The sequence below is a fragment of the Mobula hypostoma genome, chromosome 8, assembly GCF_963921235.1.
Source record: "Mobula hypostoma chromosome 8, sMobHyp1.1, whole genome shotgun sequence".
Classification (NCBI taxonomy): Eukaryota; Metazoa; Chordata; class Chondrichthyes; order Myliobatiformes; family Myliobatidae; genus Mobula; species Mobula hypostoma.
The window spans coordinates 116,403,380-116,424,093 of record NC_086104.1 but is presented as its reverse complement, the minus strand read 5'-3'; the positions used below and the strand labels follow the sequence as shown (position 1 = coordinate 116,424,093).

Below are 20,714 nucleotides of genomic sequence, written 5' to 3'. Positions count from 1 at the left end.
TTTGTATGAGGAAATTTCGGAGGCTGTACGTTCCTTGCACTCGGGGAGGGCTCCAGGTCTTGGTGGATTTTCTGCAGAAATTTATAAGGCTTTTTCCTCATTGCTTATACCTCATTTATGTGTAGTTTCTTCGGACTCCTTTAAGTTGGGTAGGTTGCCACCATCTTTTTATGAAGTTTCTATTTCGGTTATACTTAAAAAAGAATAAGAACCGAACTGAATGCTCTTCATACAGACCAATCTCTTTACTTAATGTTGATACTAAAATCCTATCCAAAGTTCTGGCTCAAAGGATTGAAAATATTTTACCATCTATCATTTCTGATGATCAGACTGGATTTATTAAAAATCGATATTCCCGCTTTAATATTTGTCATTTATTAAACGTTGTTTATTTCCTTTCTTTTTTCTTCCTCCATCCACTCCTCCTGCCCCGCTCCCTCTCTCACCCTGCCTGATAATTACTCGGGTCTGAGGTGGAAAACTGCAGCCCCTTCGTTTATTTCCTTTCTAAGGAGATATCAGAATGTGTGATTTCTTTGGATGGTAAGAAGGTTTTTAATCAGGTTGAATGGAATTATTTATTTAAAACTTTAGGAAAATTTAATTTTGAGCGAGATTTTATTCAATGGATTAAATTACTTTATTTATCTCCTTCTGCAAGGGTCCTTACCAATTTTCTATATTCCAAACCTTTTAAACTTCAGCGTGGAACTAGACAAGGTTGTTCCTTGAGCTCTTTGCTCTTTAACTTGGCTTCAGAACCCTTAGCCATTGCTTTTAGAGAATCTAATGATATCACTGGTATTTTAAGGAGAGGGACTCTTCATAAAGTTTCGCTTTATGCTGATGACCAATTGCTTTTTATTTCTAATGTCGAGACTTCATTACCTCCAGTGCTTTCTCTACTTTCTAATTTTAGCCAGTTTTCAGGATACAAACTGAATTTACGTAAGAGAATCTTGGAAAAAACTGACACATAGAGAACAAATCAGGTCCAAGGTTCACATGTTTATTTACGTAAAGTAAATCAAATATTATTCATGTTCGTATCACACTGAGATGAAAACAGAGAAGGGGAGACAGAGAGAATGAAGGAGAATAGTTGGGGTTAGGCCATGAGACCATTAGGGTCTGACACAGTGATGTGAAGAGACAGAGGGCAGTGGGATTAGTTTGGGGACTGACAGTGCTGTGGAGGGAGAGTGGGGTAGTGGGCTGGGTTTGTGGACTGAAGCACAGCTGGTGGGGAGAGAGCGGGGCAGTGGGATTTGATTGGGATTGACAGAGGGAGGGCAATGGGATTAGCTTTAAACATGGAGTCATGGAGAGAGTGGGACAGTGGGTTGAGTTCAGGATTGACAGGGTGGAAGGGAGGGATGCAGAGAGGATAACTGGGAGAGAAAGAGGAGGGAGGGAGGGGTTGGATTTGAGGCTATGAATCCTGAAGTGACTGCCATTCCCTCCCCACTCCCCACCAGAGCCGCCTCCATTGCATTAGGCAAGGAACTCAGCACCCACTCCCACTTGTTCCCCTGAGACGTTGCATCCTAGAGTTCAGAAACCCTCAATATCAGCAGTTGGGCGATGAGTAGGAGACTCTGGGTGCCAAGGGAAGTGGCTGCATTGACGGTGTTCAGTGCCATTGTGCTGTCCCGTGTCAGGTTCCGAAACTCCAGGTTACACCGGTCACCCTGGCAGCAGTAAAAGCCAGTGTTGGGCTCCAGGCCGAAGACGGAGATTGAGTTATTGTTGTGGCAGACATAGTGGGACGCGCAACCCTTCAAGACGTAAGTAGAGTTGTCCACTGTGGAGAAAGGAGAGGGAACAACGTCAGCAGCAGATTCAAGAGGCTGGCCAGCCCTCAGTGTTACGGAGTCACAGCAAGGAAGCAGGCTTTTTAGCCCAACACACCTGAGTGCTCCTAGGGAATGAGTCCCATCTGCCCACTTATGGCTTTCAAACCTCTAAATCTTTCCTCTCCACGTCAGTATCTATATGTTTTTTAAACATGGCTAAGGTGCTCGCCTCAACCATGTTTTCCATAAAACATATTGTAGGAGCAGAATTAGTCAATTCAGCTCATCAAGTCTGCTCTTTCATCCGATCATGGCTGATTTATTATCCTTCTCAATCCTATTCTTCTGCCTTCTCCCCCATAACCTTTGATGCCATAACTAATCAAGAATCTATCAACCACTTCTCTAAATATACTCTATGACCTGGCCTCTGCAGCCACCTGTAGCAATGAATTCCACAGATTCACTAGCCTCAATTCTTCCTCTTCTCTGTTCAAAACGACCTTCCCTCTATTCTGAAGCTGTGGTCACTGGTCCTAGATTTTCCTACTATAGGAAACATCTTCTCCACAGCTATTCTATCTAGGTCATTCAGTATTCAATAATTATCCCTCATTCCCCTGCCTTCTTCCTGTAACTTTTGAGACCTGGTTAATCAAGAATCTGTCAACTTTCCCCTTAAATAGGAAAATTATAAATAGCAACACTCCCTCTGATAAGAAACTGATGTTAATTTTAAATCTCTCACTTCTGATTTTAAGCTCTTGCTTTCTTGTTTACAACACCCCTCCCTGGCTTTCACAGTATCTAGAGCCCTGAAGTTCTAATATAACACTCAGTCTCAGTTTGCAGGGGATAAAGTGCTAGTCTGCACAAATTCTCCTTCTAACTCGGGACTCCAAGTTCAAGAAACATTCTGGCAAATCTTTTCTGCACTCTTCTACATCTTCAACTTTTCCTATCATAGCAACTAAAACGGTACACAATACTCCAAATGTGGCCTCACCAATATCTTTATAACTGCAACATAACTTGCTAGTTCCCTGTCTGATTGACTTCCTGTTTTCCTGGCTGATGATGGCTAGTGTACCCAATATTCTTTTCGCAATCCTGCCTACTTGTGTTATCATTTCCAGTGAATTTGTACTCCTATTCCATAACACTCACCAGGGGCCCACCATTCACTGTGTAAGCACAACCCTGGTTTGATCACCCAGAATGCAACACCTCATATATAGCTGGTTTGAAAAATCACTTACCAATCCTTTGCGTACACACCCAGCTGATCAATATCCCCCTGTGACTTTTCATATGCTTCTACGCTGTCTACAACCCCAGCTGTTTTACTAACATCTGCTGAGGACATTTTTCTGCCCCCTCAGAAAAACTGAACTGGATAGAAAGGCTCATGATAGGAGAGAAGACAGGATATCTACACTGGGATCTCCGCTAAGTGTGGGTATATCAGTAACCTGGAGGAAAACATGCATTGGTGGCTTACTAAGTTTTCAGACGTTACAATAATCAGTGGTGTTGTAGACTGTGTAGAAGACTGCCAGAAATACCGATATAGGTGGAGAATTCACAAACAAGAGAGAATTTGCAGATGCTGGAAATCCAAACAATCCACACAAAATGCTTGAGGAACTCAGCAGGCCAGGCAACATCTATGGAAAAGAGTAAACGGTAGACGTTTCGGGCCAGGACTCTTCATCAGCACTGGAGAATAAGGAAGAGAACTCAGAGTAAGAAGGTGGTGGTGGGGGGGGGGGGGAGAAATACAAGGCAGTGGGTGATAGGTGAAACCGGGACCGGGAGAGAGGGAGGGGTGAAGTAAGGAGCTTGGTGATGTCGATTGGTGACAGACATCAAGGGCTGCAGAAGGCGGAATCTGATAGGAGAGGACAGAAGTTCATGGAAGAAAGGGAAGGGGAGGAGCGCCAGAGGGAGGTGATGGGCAAGTAAGGAGAGCGAGGGAATTAGGAGTAGGGAATGGCGAAGTTGGGGGGGGGCGCCAAGCGCATTTACCAACCATTGACTTCGTCGGCTCAAAGCTACTGTGTCGCGCCATTGTCTTTTGGAGCCGTCTGGTAAAGGAAGCCATTGAAATAAAACTGGAGGAGAATCACTGCAACAAAGACCAAGGTGTCTAAATAAAAATTTCATGGTAAACAAGGTGGGAAAGCAGAAACCTGATTGCAAGAGGAGTAACCAGTCAGGAGGGACGGACTACGGTGTTTATAAATACCACCGGAAGAAACATGCGCAGGAATCGCCCCTGATGAAGATGGTAGAGTTAGACATCGAAACATCGGTAATCGATACCTGAAACCGGCTGGAGGCCCGAGTAAAGACTATCCATCACATAAGCAGGGAAAGCACTAGATCCGTCTTTACAGTAAGAAGTATATCTATTACAAATGTTAAATTAAATAAGTAATGAATAGAAAAAGAAGCTAGTGATGTAGTGTGGTTGGGTTCAACGTCCATTCAGAAAACTGACGGCAGAGGGAAACAAGTTGTTCCTGAATCGTTAATTCTATGTGTGCCTTGAGGCTCCTGTAGCTCGTTCACCGCTATGCTACTGTGAGGCCCCTATTCCCCTCCATAAATACTCCCTGACCTGCTCAGCTCCCCCAGCAGTTTGTGTGTGATGCTCTGAAATTCTAGTATCTGCACAATCTCTTGCGTTTGTATTTCATCCATATCATTTCTAAACATCACATACAGAAGAGATTCCAGTAAGGATCATTACGGTACACCACTCGTCACGGCACTTCAGTCAGGACAATTCCCCTCAATTACCAGATGTTTTCGCGGTTTCACGGAGAGCGGGCTGAACTTACACCAGTGCAAGTTGCCCGACGTATGAATACACCGGTCCTGTTGCCCGTAGCATTTCACCGCGGCCATAGAGCGGTTACAGCCTGCCTCCGTTAACGCGAAGCAGCCCTCGCACTCCAGGCCGTTCGGGACCTTGTTCTCTTTCTCTGTTAAAAGGACACACATGGTCACCAGAGCCCGTCCCCACCCCTTTGTCCGCTCCCTGAAGCATCACAACCCGCAGGTCCCCACCCCCTCCAAATCCTTCTCAAGAAAGTGGTGGAGTCTTGGTCTCTGAGCGTGTGCGACTGAGAACATGTCTGTATTAAATATTCTCAGCGCTGTGTGAGGGACTGCGAGGAAAAAGCGCTGCGGTGGAAGTGACGGTGAGGAGGGAGCTCCCTCTCGTGGGATCTTGCTGTACCAAACAGGGAGTTAGATGATTAGTGCGGAAAATTGATACCAATCATTTAAATTTCTGATTCGTGTTTTAGCGGATGTCTGGGAAAGGGAGCGAGCAAGTGAGGGCGGTGTAAAGGGATGTAGATGAAGGGGTGGGACAATGACCGACGGAGAGAGAGATGGAAAGAGGAACGCACTCTGAGAGGGATAGTATGTGGGAAGAGAGAGAGCGAGCGAAAGAGAGAGCGCACGGATCACAAAATGCTCTCGGAAGTCAGCAGGCAGTATCTAAGGAGGGAAATAAACAGACAAGAGGCCCAAGAGGAAGTTTCGGGCTGAGACCTTTCATTGGGACTGGACAGGAAGGGGGAGACGTCCAGAATGAGAAGGCAGAGCGAGGAGAAGGAGTACAAGCTGGCCAGTGATAGGTAAAGCCAGTTCAGGGGAAAGGTGGATGTATAAGGGAAAGGGGCTGAAATAAGAAGCAGGGAGCCGATAGGTAGGAAAGGTAACTGGCTGAATGTCAGGAGAGAGGAGGGTAGACCATGGGAAGGAGGAGGGGAACCAGAAGGTGGTGATAAGCAAGTGAGAGGTTAGGTGTGAGGATAACCTGAATAGCGAAAGATTAAAAGTGAGCGGGAAGGAAGAGAAGTTACCAGAATTTAGAGAAATCTATGTTCGCGCCATCAGATTGGAATCTACCTAGACGGAGCATGAAGTTCTGCGCCTCCCACCTGAGAGTGGCCTTATCGGGAGAGTAGAGGGGGTCATGGACCGACACTTGGTAATGGGAATAGCAAGTCAACTTGAAGTGGGTCGCCACCGGCAGATCGTACCTTTTACAGTGACAAGAACAAAATTGTTCAACAAAGCGGACCGCAATCTTTATCAGGTCTCACCGACGTATAGGAGGCCGCCCAGGGAGCACCGGATACAATATGGAGAACAGAGTATGTCGCTCCCCTCTCGCCCCCTACCCCCGCCCCTCCCCTGCTCCTCCGTACCTGGTTCCACTTGATCGTTGCACAGGTCCGAGTTACAGCAGGTAGCGTGCAGGAAGGCCGAGTAGGGGCCACTATTGAAGGTAATGAGACCCAGGCAGTGCCCACATCCGTTTACGATGTACTCGTGGTCGTGGCTTCCTGTGGGTAACCGTAAGCGTTATACTGGCACTTGGTGCAACCCATCCCGTTGCCAGGCTCATATATTCTCACCCCCAACCCCTCTCCTCGTCTCCCCTTCACTGAGTTTCATCTCCCCTTCCTACTCTCCCATCACGCTTCCCACACATTCCAACATCTGTTCTCTTCCTCACACAGTTCCGTTCTTCTCCCCATCACTTCATCTACTCCCCCCTCCTCCACTCTCCACTTTCCTCCACTACTCCTCTCACCTCTCCCTAACTCCTCCAGTTCCTCCCTCTCCCTCCTTTCTTCTGCCCCACTCCGTGTTCCTTCCTCCCAGTCTGCCTTCATTTCCTCCCTCCTTCCGCTGTACATCGCCTCCCCCTCCATACATCTACCGCACACCTCTTCCACAAACCACTTCCTCCCCACTGTCTCTCTGTGCCCCTCTTCCTCTCCCTTTCCCTCCGTCTTGTCTCACATTTTTCCTGTCACCCTCGTCTCCCATTCCCGTTCCCTGTCCCTTCATGCCTCTCCCACCCTCCCTTTCCTCATTTCCCCTCTACCATTCCTGCTCCGTCTATCCCTTCATTCCCCTTCCCATGACATTCCCTCTGCCTCCAGCGACCGTGTGGCAGGACACAGCTCAAACAGCTCCAATGCGGCCGGATATGCGCAACGTTGTTGTGTCGGTCTCAGACGGTGATGAGGCGGCGTACAGGAGTGGCGGACAGGCTGGATGAGTGCTGTTGCAGCAACAACCTTGTGTTCAACATCAGTAAGACTAAGAAATTGTTGGCCACAGGAAGGGGACTATCAGTCCTTATCCAGGGAAAAGGTAAGCAGAATCAAGTCCTGGGCGGCAACATCTCCGTTCGGAATATCCACGCAATATCCTGGACCCAAAATATATTGATACAACCACGAAGAAGCTACGCCAGTGGCTATGTTTCACGAGGAGTTGTGGAGACTTGATATCTCTCCCTACCACCCGCCCCCCCCCCCCACACAACTATTAATTTTCTACTCGTGTACGGTAGAGTAGAATTCTGACTGGTATGGAGGCTCCAATGTGCAGGATCGAAAGGGGCTGCATTGGGCTGGACACTCCGCCAGCTGCACCACTTTAAAAAGTCGGTGATCCAAGAAAGCGGCATCCGTCACAGAACATCCTCGCTATCGGGTACATGCCCTCTTCTCATGACCACCATCAGGGAGAGGTACAGCTGCCTGAATACACACACTCAATGCTTTAAGAACAGCTTTTTCTCCTATGCTCTGAGTTAATCAGATTCCTGTACGGTCCATGGAATCGCGAACACTAACTCGCTATTCGTGTTTGGCGCTATAAATTGATTTAGATTTTTACTGCAAACTAGTCATTTTTATGTCTCGCGCTGTACTACTGCCACAAACGACGAATTTTACAACATACGTCCGTAATAATAAACCTGACATGATTCCTCCAACTCCTTTCCTCTCCCTTCCCACCCTCTGCCCTTCCCCACCCCATCTCGTCCCTTGCGCCTCGGCCGATTGCTCGCTTATTTCTTCAGCTCACTGGACTGCGCAGGCTCTACGTAAAGTCAGTTGAGGGAACTTACGGCCTTTCTCACGGACAGTGAGACTGCGGCAGGTCTGGTGCAGGGTGTCATTACAACCGTTGGCTTTCAGTGTGCAGTTCTGGTTGAAATTGTGGCAGCTGTAACATTGGAGGGAGGTGGCTGCGGAAAGAGAATCTCCGTCAGAAATGTCCTAGGATCATTTACTGCTGTCCAACCGCAACACACCACCACACCTCCCTCACTCCCCGTCCCCTCTCCTCTCCCTCCCCACCCACACTCTTCATTATCTTCTCTTCTCCCTCCCTGGACCCACCGATATACCTCCGGCGTGTCCTCTTCGTGGTTGCATCCATCTTGCGTACCAAATGCGTATCGTTCATCCGTCTCCATCGCCCATTCCTTCCAACCCCTGTACCTGCTACCACACTCCTTCCCGTACAACCCTCTCCATCTCTATAACACCACCCGTTTCCGACTCCTTTACCCTCCCCATCACTCCCCTACTCTCTTCCCCTTTTCAATGAATCCCTCCCTCCTTCTCCCTGACTCTGTAGCCCCCACCCCCGATTCCTAAATTGCAACCATTTGTCTGAGTCAGTACACTGGACCATGAAATACTCATAATAAAGCCTCATCCATTTATCCGGAGAAGGTGGGGCGGATATGCCGCCGTGTCCGGACTACTAGCATTTGCCATCCAGACACACCTTAAACTGAGTGTAGCGCATAGCAGCTTTGGGAACCACAGCTCGCTGTGATCCGGGAGAAATCTCATCACACATCCCCGCCCGGCCCGTAATTACGTAATCTTCGTATTCCCACCAAAAAACAAATCCCTAGAACGATGAGCAAATCCCGAAACAAAACAGTGATACGCTCGGGGAATGGGCTGCGTCTGTGGGGACGGGTACATTGGCGTCTCACCTCCCGGACCCGTCGCTGGAATATCAGACCGAGAGTCTTTGAATTGAGCGACCCATTCCGAGTTACTGGAACTCCCACGGGATGGAAGGAGAGCGCCATCGGTGTGACTCGATGTGGAGAAAACACTTCCTCACAGACGGCCGCACGGGGAACCCGCTGGGCAAAAAAGAAGGGCAACGCTAGGTTCTCGCTAGGGATGGAGTTGAGTGATCCATTATGGGAGCACGATTCCCAGAGAGACAAATCTCCCCACAGTTCCGGCAGGAACATAGTTCCCAGCGGGGAAGCTCTGATCTACCCCACATGAACACATATCCCAGAGGGAGAACCCCTTCCACATTTCAATCTCCAGAAGTCACAGGAACAGAATTAAGAAATTCCCACTGGAAACTGTGAAGCTTGATCACACTTCCCATAGGAATACAATTTTCAGCGGGGTTGGGGGGTGGAGGATGTTCCCATAACAATTCCCGCAGTAACACATTTCCCAGTGGGATATATCCTACCACACCTCTAACGGGAATTGCTTCACAGGAACACAATAACACAATTCCACACCAGAGACTTCCCAACAATAGTTTCCAGGGTAATCTACGCCAGCATTCTCCGTCCGAGACTGCTCCCGGGATAAGCGACCACGGGACGGAGAGCCCACCGTCATCCAACCTCCATCAACGCCCCCCCCCACCCCCAACCCGGTTTAGAGTCCCGGGAGAGTGTTGTGATCGGCGAAAGCAGGCGGTTGCATCGAACTTACCCTCGGCGGCCAAACCCAAGAACAGGGCAAGTGTCAACAAGATCGCCATCTCTGCGCATCAATGCTCCGGAAGCGCACGATGGCATTTTAAAGCGTCTTCTGGTGGGAGGAGAAAATTGCCGAACGAAACCGGAGCCCGAATGCGGGTGTGTCCACTCACCACCTGGCTGAACGCTGAAAAGTCCCCGGAAAAGCTGGGAGGAGAAGGAAGCAGGAAGGAGTGGATTGAGCCAAGCCGCCACTGATGTTGCGGTGGCCATATTGGTTCAACATATGGTTGCCTCTCCCCCATTTCATACACCTGCTGACTCCCATCCATCCTCTTCCACTTCCTCACCGCCTCCTTTTCCTAACAGTCGTCATCCCCTGCCACACCAAACATACTACTCCTCTCCCTCTTCAGACCCTCACCCCTCACCCTCGTAAATACCTAATCCACAACCGTCCCTCTCTTCCCCTTCTCTCTCTCTGCCACCCCATCACCCTCCTTCTCCCCCTCTCTATTTCCTTCATTACCCCATCTTTTGCTTTCTCTTCTCTCCGCTTTCCCCAGTCATTACCCCTCATTTCCTTCCCTTGTCCCTCCACTTTCCGATCCTCTTTCTCTCCCTTGCTCTCGTCTCTCACACACTCTCTCCCCCGCCTCTAATTTTGTCTCCCTCTCACTAACCCCCCCCGTTCAGCGCCTTGCCCTTCTAATTACCTCATTCCCTCTTCCTCTCCCCCCTCTTCTTCTCATTCAATTTCCTCCACCACCCCTTAAACATTCATTCTCTCGATTCTCTCCCTCACCATCACACCAACGGGTTTATCAATATATTGGAACCTCCCCAGTGCTGTAACTTAAAAACATTCCCTATCCCCGGGCAGGCAGTTGCCAGAGGTTCCCTCAACCCTCACTGCTTGTGGGGTTGGACCACCTCCACGGACATCCCTAGTTAGCAGGGTAGTCTGTCCACTTGACACAAGACCGTTCGGACATTAATCGCCCTCTTTAGTCCCTTCTCAAATGTAGCTAGCGGTGTAGATGATGCGTTGAGGAAGGAGCACTGTGGGAAGACTGATGTGGAGGGAGCACTGCGCTGGGGTGGGGGCCATGAGAAGGGAAAGTCACACAGTGGGAGGGGCGGTGAATTATTCCATCTTTGTCAGATGTGGTGTCGTTCACTCAATGGAACTGATTTGTTTTCACCGTCTGCTGAAGAGAGGTAATAGAGTGTTAGAGGAATGAGGCACAATCTTACTGAACCAGCTCAGACCCTCAGCATACAGGGCAAGAGAGACATGGAGATGTTTTTTTTTCCAGAGGGAGAGTCTCGATAGAGCACACATTTGGGGCTTGGTATGGATTTGTTATTTAACACAGGAGGAGAGCTTCAGTCCGAGGGTGAGGAAGCTTGGGAATGTTCTGCCCCAGAGGGAGGTGGAAGTTGGATCAGTTGTGTAAGGGCAATTAAGGAGGCCGATAAGTGTCTGAATAGAGGGGTTTAGGTGTGCTAGGATAATGGTGATGGGGAATAGGCACAGAGAAAGATGAACTATCAGATAGATCATACTGAACAGTGGGCGTACAGAGAAGGCCAAGTGGTGACTGTGCTTCTGGTGTATTCCTCAAACATAGAACATGGAACAGTACAGCACAGTACTGACACTTTGGGCTAATCTTTTTAATCTACCCCAAAATGAACATAACCCTTCCCTCCCGCACAGCCTTCTATTTTTTTTTCTTTCCATGTGCCTATCTAAGAGTCTCTTAAATGTCCCTAATGCACCTACCTGCACCACAATTCTGGCAGTACTATCCACATATCCATCACTCTCTTTATAAGAAAAAACTACCTCTGGTGTCCTCTCTACTTTCATTCAATAACCTTTAAATCACACCCCTTGTATTAGCCATTTCCACCCTGTGAAGAAGCCTATGTCTGTCTACTGTATTACTGTTTTTTTATCATCTTATATACCTCTATCCAGTCACCTCATCTTCATTCCAAAGAGAAAAGCCCTAGCTTACTCAACCTATCCTCATAAGACATGTTTTCTAATGCAGCCGGAATCCTGGTGAATGTACTCTACACCACATCTAAAGCTGTTACATTCTTCCTATAACAGGGGACCAGAACTGAACACAATATTCCAAATATGGTCTAGCCAGAGTGATATTTTCCCATATCAAAGAAAGGATTGAGATCAGCTGAAGTCTAGAGGCTTTTGATTGAATCTTTCTGTGTATGATCATTAGGTAAGAGAAGGTGCCCTTCAGTACATACTAGCTTGCAGTGCTAACCTTCCTCCAGAGAGGAGGACAGATTTTATATGGGCTGAGCAGTCATAATGGAAGAGTTTGAAAGGACATGAGTGGAGATCACTTCAGTCACAGCCACTCACTCCCACCATTCCCTGCCTTCAGAAAGTAAGGCCTCTGTGAGCCCTGTATTTGCCAAGAGATTCCAGGAAGACTCCATATCCTGCTTCTGGAGAGGCTCTGTGTCCCGTTTCATTGTTTCATTCCCCTGAGGCTGTGTGAAAGATTTGCCAGTCTAGTGGCTCTTCCCAGGGACATACATCGAGACAGGCATCAGCAACTCTGGGAAAGACCCCTTCACTTGGATCCACCTTTGACCAGTCTCCTGTGCCAGTTCTTCAACTCACCCTATATTCACCCCCCATAATCTTAGAAAACTCTATCAGGTGTCCCCCTCCGCATCCATTTCCCCAGAGCAAACAACTCAAGTCCGTCGAGCCTCCCGTTATTGCTCATGCACTCTAATTCAGGTAGCATCTGGTAAAGTGGCTGAATTGAAGAGATGGTCAGTTCAATAAGGGCCTAATGATGTCCTGATAGATTATTTAGTTTGTAGAATCTTACAAGAGAGCATTCAAAAATGGCTCCTAAGAAATGCACAACTTACATTTAAAAGAGCAGTTGAAATAACTGTATCAATGGAAACAGCAGTCAGAGACGCAACTGAGTTGCAAACAAGAATGAAAATGAGTATGAACAAAATTGCAACATCTAACCAGAAGCGTGCCTGCCTGACAAATTGTGTTACTATTGTGGCAGGGGCTCACAGATCAATGCAGGTTCAAAGGTGAAATTTGCAGAAAATGCAACAATGTATGACACATATAAAGAGTATGTCAGGAAGACAAAAATAAATGGACTGCACAGAGGAAAGTAAAATATAACAAGTTAAACTGCAGTTTCAAAAAGGCTAGTAATTGCAAGCTGTTAATGAAAAATCTGATAATGATGCAAGTGACACAGGATTATGTAGTCTTGAAATGTACTATGTGAAAACTGACAATAGACAAGCAAGATACCTTATGCCAGAAGTGAATGACAAATTAATTAAATTGGAATTGGACAGTGGCTCAACTGTTTCAGTCATTCCAAAAAAATAAGTTTGAATGATATATCCAAGACACTGAACTGAAGACTGCAGGTATCCAACTAAGAACTTATGCTGAAGTAAATATAACTCATGTGGGAATGACATTTGTAATAATGAAATACATCACCCAACAAGCCACATAGGGTTTGTTTGTGGTAAAAGCTGTAGGAGCAACATTGTGCAGATATGATTGGTTGAGACAACTACAACTTGATTGAAGATCCAGCCATCATTTGCATGGCACATCCACTGCAATGAAGCCAATTAAAACCAAATTAAAAATGTACTGGATGGTTCTGGATGGCATTTTAAAAACACAAACATATCAAGGGTAAACTAGTATTAAATGAAACTGCCGCACCCAAGTTTTGCAAAGCCCATCCAATTCTTCAATTGATCCGTGATAAAGCAGCCAGTGAGTTAGAGAGCATGGAGGCTGAAGGAATTCTTTCCAAGGTTGAGTGGATCCAGTAACCAGTGTGTCTGTCAGAATCTGTGGTGATTTTAAGGTTACCATCAACAGTACTAAAAGTAGATTGACATGTGGGCCCAGTGTAGAGGATATTTTTGCAAACTTTTCTGGAGGAAAACACTTCAGCAAAGTGGACTTAGCTAAGTCCTATTTACTGATGGAGAATAAAGAAGAATCCAAAGTGTTTCCCAACATGTACATTAACAAAGGGCTTTATCACGATAATAGGCTTATTTTTGGAGTAGTATCTACAGCTGTATTCTGGCAGAAAAGTAAGGACCAGACACTCAGTGTTACCTGCATGACATCATTGTTACCTATAAGGATGACAAGGAACACCTCTAAAGCTACAAGACAGTGTTAAAAAAGATTAGAAGATTATGGGCTCAGAGCCTGACAGGACTAGTGTGAATTCTTTAAACCAGGCATCACTTTCTGCTGTCACACTATTGACACACAAGACTTACAGATGTGTGCGAAGAAAACTCAAACAGTGGTGGATGCTCAAGGCCAAAGAATGTTTCACAGTTGTGGGCCTTTTTAGGATTTGTCGACCCTTGACAAACCTGGCTACTAAGCTCCACCCCTTGACTCATTATTACAGATTGGGAAGAAATGGCAATGGACAAAGCAGTGTGAGGTAGCTTTGATAAAGGTAAAGGAAATGGTGATTGCAGACACTGTACTCGCACATTATGATCCATATCATCCAGTGAAGCTTACCAATGACTCCTCACATTATAATATAGGTGCAGTCATGTTACATGTTATGAGTGATGGAAGTGAATGCCCCATTACCTTTCCATCATGCTCCCTTACCATTGCAGAGAAAAATTACGTGCAGATTGACAGAGAGGCCTTGAATCTGCCTTGAAGTGTAAAACATTTCAATAAGTACTTGTATGGGAGAGAGTTTATCCTCGTTACTGATCATCAACCATAAGTGTCCATTTTCAACCCACAGATGTTACCACTAACAACAGTAGCCTAAATGTAGAAACGGACTCTGCTTGTTGGAGAACACAATTACAAAATCAAATTCAAGATGACTAATCATGGAAATACTGAAGGATTGTTCCATTTACCCATGGAGAAAGAAATACAGGAACAATTTACAAAAATGTACACTCCTCTTTATGCATCCTCCATAATGCAAATTGAGAGACTCCCGGTTATGGCAGAGATGATCCAAAAGGAAACCAGAAGAGACCCCACACTGTTTCAGATCCACAGTACGTGGCCACCCAAAATGGTTGGAATATGCCTTAGAAACTCCAGTTGCCTCACTTCTACCAGTGCCAAGATGAACTCTCCCTTGATGGAGGTTGCCTTATGTGGGTATTGAGAGTTACTGTACCATCCTAGGTGGCAAGCTAATTTGTTAGATGAGCTATATACCACCATCACTTAGGCATGGTTAAATTGAAAGCATTGGCTCTTATCTTTGTCTGGTGGCCTTGGACTGATCCACAGTTCAAGCAGCTTGCCCTGCACTATACGGGATGCCAACATATCCAGAAGATGCCAACAGCAGTCTCACTCTGTTCCTAAGAATGGCCTGCATTGTCCTAGCAAAGAATTCATATTAATTTTGCTGGACCATTCATGGGCTCAAATCTCTTGGTAATAGTGGATACAGGTACAAAATGACCAGAAAATTTCCCATTGGCCCCCAGTGCAGCCTTGCATGCTGCTGATGTATTGAGAAACTTCTTTGAAAGGACTAGTGTTCCGGAACATTTGGTCAGTGGCAATGGATCAGTTTATAAGGGAACCATTTCAGTCATTCCTAAAAAATAATGGAATAAAACTTATTATATCTGCACCCTACCACCCAGCTACAAATGACTTGGCTGAAAGGTTTGTCCAAAGTCTAAAGAACATCAGCAGATCACACTACACTAACACTGAATCAGAAGCTCACCAATTTCCTCCTTGCATATCGCAATGTAACATAATCCACAACCAACAACATACCGGCTGTGCTGTTCCTGGGTCACCCCTTGTGTTTATGCTTGGATCTCCTCAAACCCAATCTCAGCAGGACAGTTGAGACAAATTGAAGGCTTCTCAAACAAAGAGGTTTTAATGTTTCACTCCTGCTGAGAGAATATCGAGGTGATCAAAAGTGGGTATTCAGAAAAATTAAGGACACAATGGAACACTCTGCTACACAGTGGAAATTGTACCTGATATCATCTGGACACAATACGTTGATCAGTTGAGGAGATTGTTCAAGAACAAAGGTGGCTACTGCTGTCAGTACCTCTTCCAGCAACCTCAGAGTCAACTCTTACAATCATACAGAGCAGGCCTCAGAAGCTGACATTGTTTTCACAGCCACAAGTCTCACCTGCCAAGAACAATGAGCCCCCTTATCAGGATGGATGTTACCCCTCAAGAGTTAGAAATCCTCCACAGTGGTTAAATCTTTAGGCCTAAATAGGGCAATTTAAAATTTGACTGTGCCATGGATAACTGAATAGTGGGTGCATTATATAGTATATTGTGTATGTAGTTGAGATGTATACCCTATTGAGTTGGAGTTTATAGCTAGGGTGGGTGGAGTGTTGCATATTTAATATTTCCTTAATATTTGTGAAATCTTGTGAACATATTGTTAGATAAAACATTGTTATTTATATAATTCTCATGGTTGTATGTAAAAATACGTGAATTGCATATGTCATGATGCTACATATGCTAAGTGCCCATCTCACATAATGAATGGAGTTAGGCTTGCATACCTGGCTGTTCTGTTTTTCTTCCAATTAGTCTAAAGTTTGGAAGTTACAAAACTGTCAGGGCACTGGAGCAGGGATCCAATCGCAGACGCAGTACTGAGCAAACAGTGATATTAATTGAAACATTGAAACATAGAAACATAGAAAATAGGTGCAGGAGTAGGCCATTTGGCCCTTCGAGCCTGCACCGCCATTTATTATGATCATGGCTGGTCATCCAACTCAGAACCCCGCCCCAGCCTTCCCTCCATACCCCATGATCCCCGTAGCCACAAGGGCCATATCTAACTCCCTCTTAAATATAGCCAATGAACTGGCCTCAACTGTTTCCTGTGGCAGAGAGTTCCACAGATTCACTACTCTCTGTGTGAAGAAGTTTTTCCTAATCTCGGTCCTAAAAGGCTTCCCCTTTATCCTCAAACTGTGACCCCTTGTTCTGGACTTCCCCAACATCGGAAACAATCTTCCTGCATCTAGCCTGTCCAATCCCTTTAGGATTTTATACGTTTCAATCAGATCCCCCCTCAATCTTCTAAATTCCAATGAGTACAAGCCCAGTTCATCCAGTCTTTCTTCATATGAAAGTCCTGCCATCCCAGGAATCAATCTGGTAAACCTTCTTTGTACTCCTTCTATGGCAAGGATGTCTTTCCTCAGATTAGGGGACCAAAACTGCACACAATACTCCAGGTGTGGTCTCACCAAGGCCTTGTACAACTGCAGTAGTACCTCCCTGCTCCTGTACTCGAATCCTCTCGCTATAAATGCCAGCATACCATTCACCTTTTTCACCTTCTGCTGTACCTGCATGCCCACTTTCAATGACTGGTGTATAATGACACCCAGGTCTCGTTGCACCTCCCCTTTTCCTAATCGGCCACCTTTCAGATAATAATCTGTTTTCCTATTTTTGCCACCAAAGTGGATAACTTCACATTTATCCACATTAAATTGCATCTGCCATGAATTTGCCCACTCACCCAACCTATCCAAGTCACTCTGCATCCTCTTAGCATCCTCCTCACAGCTAACACTGCCACCCAGCTTCGTGTCATCCGCAAACTTGGAGATGCTGCATTTAATTCCCTCATCTAAGTCATTAATATATATTGTAAACAACTGGGGTCCCAGCACTGAGCCTTGCGGTACCCCACTAGTCACTGCCTGCCATTCTGAAAAGGTCCCGTTTATTTCCACTCTTTGCTTCCTGTCTGCTAACCAATTCTCCACCCACACCAATACCTTACCCCCAATACCGTGTGCTTTAAGTTTGCACACTAATCTCCTGTGTGGGACCTTGTCAAAAGCCTTTTGAAAATCCAAATATACAACATCCACTGGTTCTCCTCTATCCACTCTACTAGTTACATCCTCAAAAAATTCTATGAGATTCGTCAGACATGATTTTCCTTTCACAAATCCATGCTGACTTTGTCCGATGATTTCACCACTTTCCAAATGTGCTGTTATCACATCTTTGAGAACTGACTCCAGCAGTTTCCCCACCGCCGACGTAACAAATCCCGAGGTGCGAACAAAGTTGGCATCAAAGTTCAGGCAGAGATGAAAACATCCAGGGAAATCCATAAACCAGAATCGTAAAACAGGCAGAGTCAATATTCAGATGGACAGAGAACAGATACGAATTCTGGAAAGGCTCAGGAAAACTCACCGGCACAATCTGGCAATAAACAGGTGAAAACACAGGACTGAAATACACAGAGAGGCAGATGATAGGTGGAGCACAATGAGACACAGGTGACAGCAATACAGGTAATAATGAGAAGCAGATGAGAGACGGAGTACTCAGTACTACAGGGGCTGGAGTAGAGCAGGAGTGCAGACAGGAGCACAGGGAAATACAAAACCACAGACTGACAGCTAGGGGGAAACACACAAAAAGACAGAGTTCAACTGGATGTACTGACAAAAACATAACAGTTGTGGTCCTAGTGTTTTTATACAGAGGCAGTGATTAGGGTTGTACCTGTTGGTTCAAGAACTGAATGGTTGAAGGAAAGTAGCTTTCCCTGAACCTGGTGATGTGGGATTTCAGGTTTCTGTACCTCCAGCCCAGTAGGAGCACCAAGAAGATGCATAGCCTGGATGCTGACAGACATTTGACAATGGATGTTCCCTTCCTGAGGCAGCACTTCCTATACGTACTACCAATGGTGGGGAAGGATGTACCGATAATGTATTGGGCTGAATTCCACTACTCTCTGTAACTTGATACATTTATGTGCATTCTGTGACGAAAGTACACATAGACTAAGATGTTGACTGTCCTGTGCTATCACCAGTGGGATCAACAGTTGATCTGCCACCTGCCTTCAGGAGAGAGATAAGTAAGACAATGGAGCAGCATTTGGAAATGTTAATGAAGAGCCGAGAGAGATTAATGGAAGGAGACACCGGTCTGGGTATTGTCAAGACCAGCTCGTTAGAACCCTGAACTGTTTGAAGTGATGGACAGGCGATACCCCAACAGGGGGGATAAAAAAGGGACAGGTTCACTAAGGCAACAGACACCACACGAGACACCACTCACGACACCACGAGGTATCGAGACCCTGGAAGCGGTGCGCCCCCCCCCCACAAGTCGGTGGGAGTTTTGGAGGGCTGGTCACGGGACCAGCCATAGACCCACAGCGTGGAAAGATTCGGTCGGCGGGAGCCTGGTGTGTGTGTCCACCCTTGCCTGGGTGCCGGGTTCATCGCAGAGGAACGATCATATCTGAAAACAGAGGGGTCACAGTCGGTGACCTCAGAAGACATTACAAAGGGCTTGCCCGAAAGCTAACTGCGAGAAATATCAAGGGTCTGTTGAATCCGATTTTGAATATCAGCATATTCTCATTCTCTCTCTGTCTCTCTCTTTTCAACGGCACAACGATTGCTGCGAACTGAACTAAACTGAACTCTGTCACTTGAGACTGATCATTTTACCCCTAGACTGCGATAGAGCTTGATTGATCCTATTATCCTAGTTCTGTGTACATGTGTGTTTATTCAGTGCTAACCTGTTGCATTTATATCCTTACTATCAGAGTACTGTGTTGCTTATTTCTTTAATAAAACTTTCTTAGTTCCAGTAATCCAGACTCCAACTGAGTGATCCATTTCTGCTGGTTTGGCAACCCAGTTACGGGGTATGTGACAATTCAAATTGCCATACCAGACCACGATGCACCTGGTCATAAGACATTCAACAATACATTTGTATAAGTTTTTTAGAATGCCCAGTTTCAAGGTGAATCTCCTTAACCTCCTGAGAAAGTAAACACATTGGTGTGCCTTCTTCAACATTATATCTGTGTCTTGGGCCCAGGTCATCAATATATCAATACCCGTAATACAAAGTTACTGAATCAAACAGCCAGAAGAACACGGCCTTTGGCCCATCTACCTTAGGTACCTACCTGAGGAAATCCTATTTACCCCTGCATGAAGAACTTGTCCCTCAGAACCTCTATAATTCTTTCCCCTCTCATCAATAACACTGGGAAAACACTGTGCACATCCACACTTTCGATTCCTCCATGATTTTATACACCTCTACAAGGTATATATATACACACACACATACATACACACACCTATTCATATACCTCTATACCATCAGTCCCCATCACTGTAAAGAATAATATCCTACCTTCCTCAATCACTCTCTCTAACTCGAGACCTGGCAATAGCTTCATAATGTGGTACTTCAGTGTGGTGTGACCCAAGGATATAGAGACTGCAGCTGTGCCCGTTGTTCCTGGTGTGAGTCTGACCCAGGGATACAGAGACCGGAATTATCAATGTGCTCCTGGTTTGGGTCTAACCCAGGGATATAGAGACCAGAACTATATATGGTGTTCCGCGTGTGGTCTGACACTGGGATACAGAGTTTCAAAAACAGGGTCACACAGCAAGGAGACAGACCATTTGGCTCAACAACGTCTATGCTGATCTGTGAGCACTCCTGTATGTCAATTCCAGCTACCAGTTCATAGCTTTGATTCCATCATCATTCAGACTCTTGTGAATCACTGACAGTGACATCTGTCTCCCAGGTAGAGTGTTCCAGAACCTCACCTCTCTCTGGATGAAGGCGGCTCCCCTCTGATCCCCCTTAAATCTCTCCCCTTCACATTAAATTTGTGTCCTCTACCTCTCACATATGGAAACATTTCCTCCAGCCTATCCTCTTAACCTCCACCCTTGCATTCAGTGTCAGCAAGATCAAGAAGCTGATTGTGAATTTCAGGAAGGGGAAATCAGGAGAAAACACACCAGTCCTCAGTCCTCACGCCAACTTCAAGTTCCTGGGCATCAACATCTTGGGCCCAACCCTTCGATGCACTTATGAAGAAGGCACACCAATGGCTATATTTCATTAGGAATTTGAGGAGATTTGATATGTCACCAAAAACTCTTCCAAATTTCTACAGATGTACCATGGCGAACTTTCTGAATAGTTGTATCACTGTCTGCTATGTTGGCTCCAATTTGCAGAACAGTAAGGGGCTACAGAGCATTGTTAAACTCAGCCAGATCCATTACAGACGCAATCCTTCCACCATTAAGGACTACTTCAAGAGGCATTGCCTCAGGAAGGTGGCATCAGTCACTAAGGACTCTCACCATCTGGGATAGCGAGTCTACAGAAGGACTTAGACAGATTAGAATGATGCGCAAATTGGCAGATGAAATATAGTGTA

The 20,714-nt window shown here is 46.0% G+C and overlaps 1 protein-coding gene across 1 annotated transcript; it reads right to left on the bottom strand.

The window, feature by feature from the left end:
* Positions 1–997: 997 nt before the first annotated feature.
* On the bottom strand, positions 998–9,443 carry LOC134351187 (urokinase plasminogen activator surface receptor-like). The gene is made up of 5 exons (XM_063057297.1): positions 9,395–9,443; positions 7,753–7,872; positions 6,029–6,166; positions 4,646–4,789; positions 998–1,807 (listed from the first exon to the last, which is right to left on the bottom strand). The coding sequence occupies exons 1-5, from the start codon at positions 9,441–9,443 to the stop codon at positions 1,551–1,553; spliced, it is 708 nt and encodes a 235-aa protein (XP_062913367.1). The 3' UTR covers positions 998–1,550.
* Positions 9,444–20,714: the final 11,271 nt, after the last annotated feature.

Excerpts from the sequence above, each read along its gene's own strand:
- LOC134351187 (XM_063057297.1), bottom strand. The coding sequence starts at position 9,443 with ATGGCGATCTTGTTGACACTTGCCCTGTTCTTGGGTTTGGCCGCCGAG. Across the intron at positions 6,167-7,752 it reads CACTGTCCGTGAGAAAGGCC|GAAGCCACGACCACGAGTAC; the intron begins GTAAGTTCCCTC and ends GGTTACCCACAG. Across the intron at positions 1,808-4,645 it reads GTCGGGCAACTTGCACTGGT|TGGACAACTCTACTTACGTC; the intron begins GTAAGTTCAGCC and ends CTTTCTCCACAG.